Source organism: Nicotiana attenuata, unplaced genomic scaffold, assembly GCF_001879085.1.
Source record: "Nicotiana attenuata strain UT unplaced genomic scaffold, NIATTr2, whole genome shotgun sequence".
Lineage (NCBI taxonomy): Eukaryota > Viridiplantae > Streptophyta > Magnoliopsida > Solanales > Solanaceae > Nicotiana > Nicotiana attenuata.
In genome coordinates, this window is record NW_017673694.1 from 21,309 (window position 1) to 23,887 (window position 2,579).

A 2,579-nucleotide genomic window follows, 5' to 3' on the forward strand; every position below is an offset into this window, starting at 1 on the left:
GCGCGTGCAGACCGTGATGCCAAAGACACTGATGCTGACAACGGACCTGCTGCTGCCTTATAGAAAACTAAGTCATTTTCATTGTAAATATAGAGTAGTTTTATTTCACGTACTTCTATTATGTTTCTCTAGCTTAGTCAAGTCTAGTCTTGTAACTTTGGATTATTTTTTTTAAGTACTATTAGGGGGGATCAAGCAATCAAAACTTTCTAGCAAGCAAGCAATTCTCTGTACTGGTGTCTCTCCCCCTCGACACCGCGTTGCTTTTCTGTAATAGCTTTCATTAATGCAATCAAGCTTTCTTTCATTCTGAATTCTCATTTCTGTTCTCTCAATTGATCTTGACATTGGTTTTCCCGTACGGCACTGACAATCTCGTCTAGCGTACGGAGGGGACCTCAGTTGACGGACAGCAACTGCACTGACATCAGTTGCCTAGCCTTACGTCGCCCTTCTAAGGAATCTCAGAAAGGCGCCGCGTAACAGCACTCGTAATTGTAAAGCAAACGCGTAATCGTTCCAAATGGTCGTGACATGTAATATGGCATTGACAGCGAAACTTCGATCTTTACAATCTTTCTAATGCGAAAAGCGTTTACCTTTTCTTTCCCTTTTTGCTTGAACCCAATTCTTCTCTATACAAGTTCTCAAATGATATTTTTTTAAACGGCATTTACACATACGGCGTATTTAAATTTATTTCCTTAACTAATTCTAAAATCTCAGAGTAGAAGTCAAATAAGAACATAAACAGGATAAGAGAAAGAGAGCATGAAAAAGTTGAATAGTTAAGGAAAGAGTAGAAACTCAGTTGAATAGCACTAATTGTGTAGTAATTACAACTCCTTTTAGAAACATGATGCTGCCTACTTAATTTAGTTTGATTAGCAAAAATTAAATCAGAGAAACCATAGTGCAAAAGAAAAATAGCGCGGCCAAAGCAATTCCACCAAAAATTAAATCAATCAATTGAATATTCGCTGTAACTAGGTCTATTTACAGACAACAAGTAAAAAATTTCACCCACCCAATAAGAAAAGAAAGAATCTAAAGAAAAATAGTAATAATTGTCTACAAAATTCCTGACTCCTAGAAGTAATCTTCAAGTAACCAAATCAAAAGTCTTACTATTCCCGGAATAATTCAAATTTTGGAGGCAGAGATAGCCGCGATTTCTTCGCCGGATGAGGACTCTCCACTTCATCCTCGCCGGAACCAAATCCCGGCCAGAATTCCGGCAACGCCGGAATGTTCAAGTCAAAATCACGGTGACTCACAGTGGACCCTACACCCTCTGATGACGTCACCCCAACGCTAACGCTACCGTTACTGTTACCGCCGTCGTAGTGACACCTTTTGTGTCCGCCCAAAGCCTGTCCAGTAGGAAAACATTTGTGGCAAATTGAACACTCGTGAGTCTTTCCGGTTCCGTTAACAGAGCTAGTAGTTCCTGTCGCGTTAGTGGTAGTGGAGGTAGTGGACTGGTCATCTCCTCCTCCGCCGCCGGCGACGAGCTTCCGGTGACTAGCTTTGTGTCCTCCTAAAGCTTGATAAGATCCAAAACCCTTACCACAAACTGAACACTTGTACACCATCTTCTCCTCCGGCAGCGCGTGTATTTTCATCACTGGTGCTGGAGGTGGTGGTAGAGACTGTTCCTGATTAGAAGAACCGTCGCTACGCGCTAGCATAATCAAACAAAGAGCCAAATACTCTTCTTCAGTAGCCTGTTGGTCCATACTACGAGGCCTTTTTGATCTTTTACCTTTAGTCCAATTTTCAAGGTATCGAAGTTGGCCGTTGTTCTCGAATTGGAAAGTTGGTGGAGTTGTTGTAGTTGGAGAATTCAAAGCTTCAAGTGCCATAGCAATATTATTATGTGATTGAATCTTGATTTTGAATGAATTCTGAATATGTTGTAGGTAGAGAAGATTTTGTGAGTGAATGAGTGTGGAGAAGAAAGTGTGTGGGATATATAAAGGGGGAAGTAAGCGAAGTTGCGTGGGAAGGAGAAAGAAGTGAGATAGTTACTCAAGTAATTGAATGGAAAGATATTAAAATAGGGAAGGGGGAGTGGAGCACGTTGGAAAAAGGGAGTATTTGAGTGCCAAGTGGTAGATAGAGGCGGAACCAGAAAAGTAGATACCGGTTCGGAACAACTCAGTAAATTTTGCTTAGATTATATATTTCTATTAAAATTCATTAAATATATATAAATATTTAAGTCTTAACCTAGAGGAGGCAATTTGAGCCAAAACTTATTTGACCCGTCCATTCCGTCCAAAGTTAAGCCGATTATTGACCCGTTCATTTGTTAAATATAATCCATCTTGACCAGCACATTTAAAATTGGGCTGATTTTAACACAAATTAATACCTAAGTAATTTTATTAAAATATCTTACAAATAATTTTTTTCTATTTGGTACGTTATATAACCATCGAAAACGAAAAAAATGTTATTTGATAATTAAATAATTCATAGGAAACACGTACATTAATTAAAGCTTGATAAGGTTGGGTGGGTTGGGCTATGATCAAATTTTAGCTCATTTTGATCCAACTCATCTCAGCTTAATT

General features: G+C 39.0%; 1 protein-coding gene across 1 annotated transcript; it reads right to left on the bottom strand.

Annotated features, from left to right (window-relative positions):
- Nucleotides 1–917: 917 nt before the first annotated feature.
- On the bottom strand, nt 918–2,009 carry LOC109217054 (zinc finger protein ZAT10-like). The gene has a single exon (XM_019381285.1). It carries the CDS (start codon nt 1,863–1,865, stop codon nt 1,128–1,130), a length of 738 nt encoding a protein of 245 aa, XP_019236830.1. The 5' UTR covers nt 1,866–2,009; the 3' UTR covers nt 918–1,127.
- Nucleotides 2,010–2,579: the final 570 nt, after the last annotated feature.

Bases quoted from the DNA above. Each gene is read 5' to 3' on its own strand.
- LOC109217054 (XM_019381285.1), bottom strand. From the start codon at position 1,865: ATGGCACTTGAAGCTTTGAATTCTCCAACTACAACAACTCCACCAACT.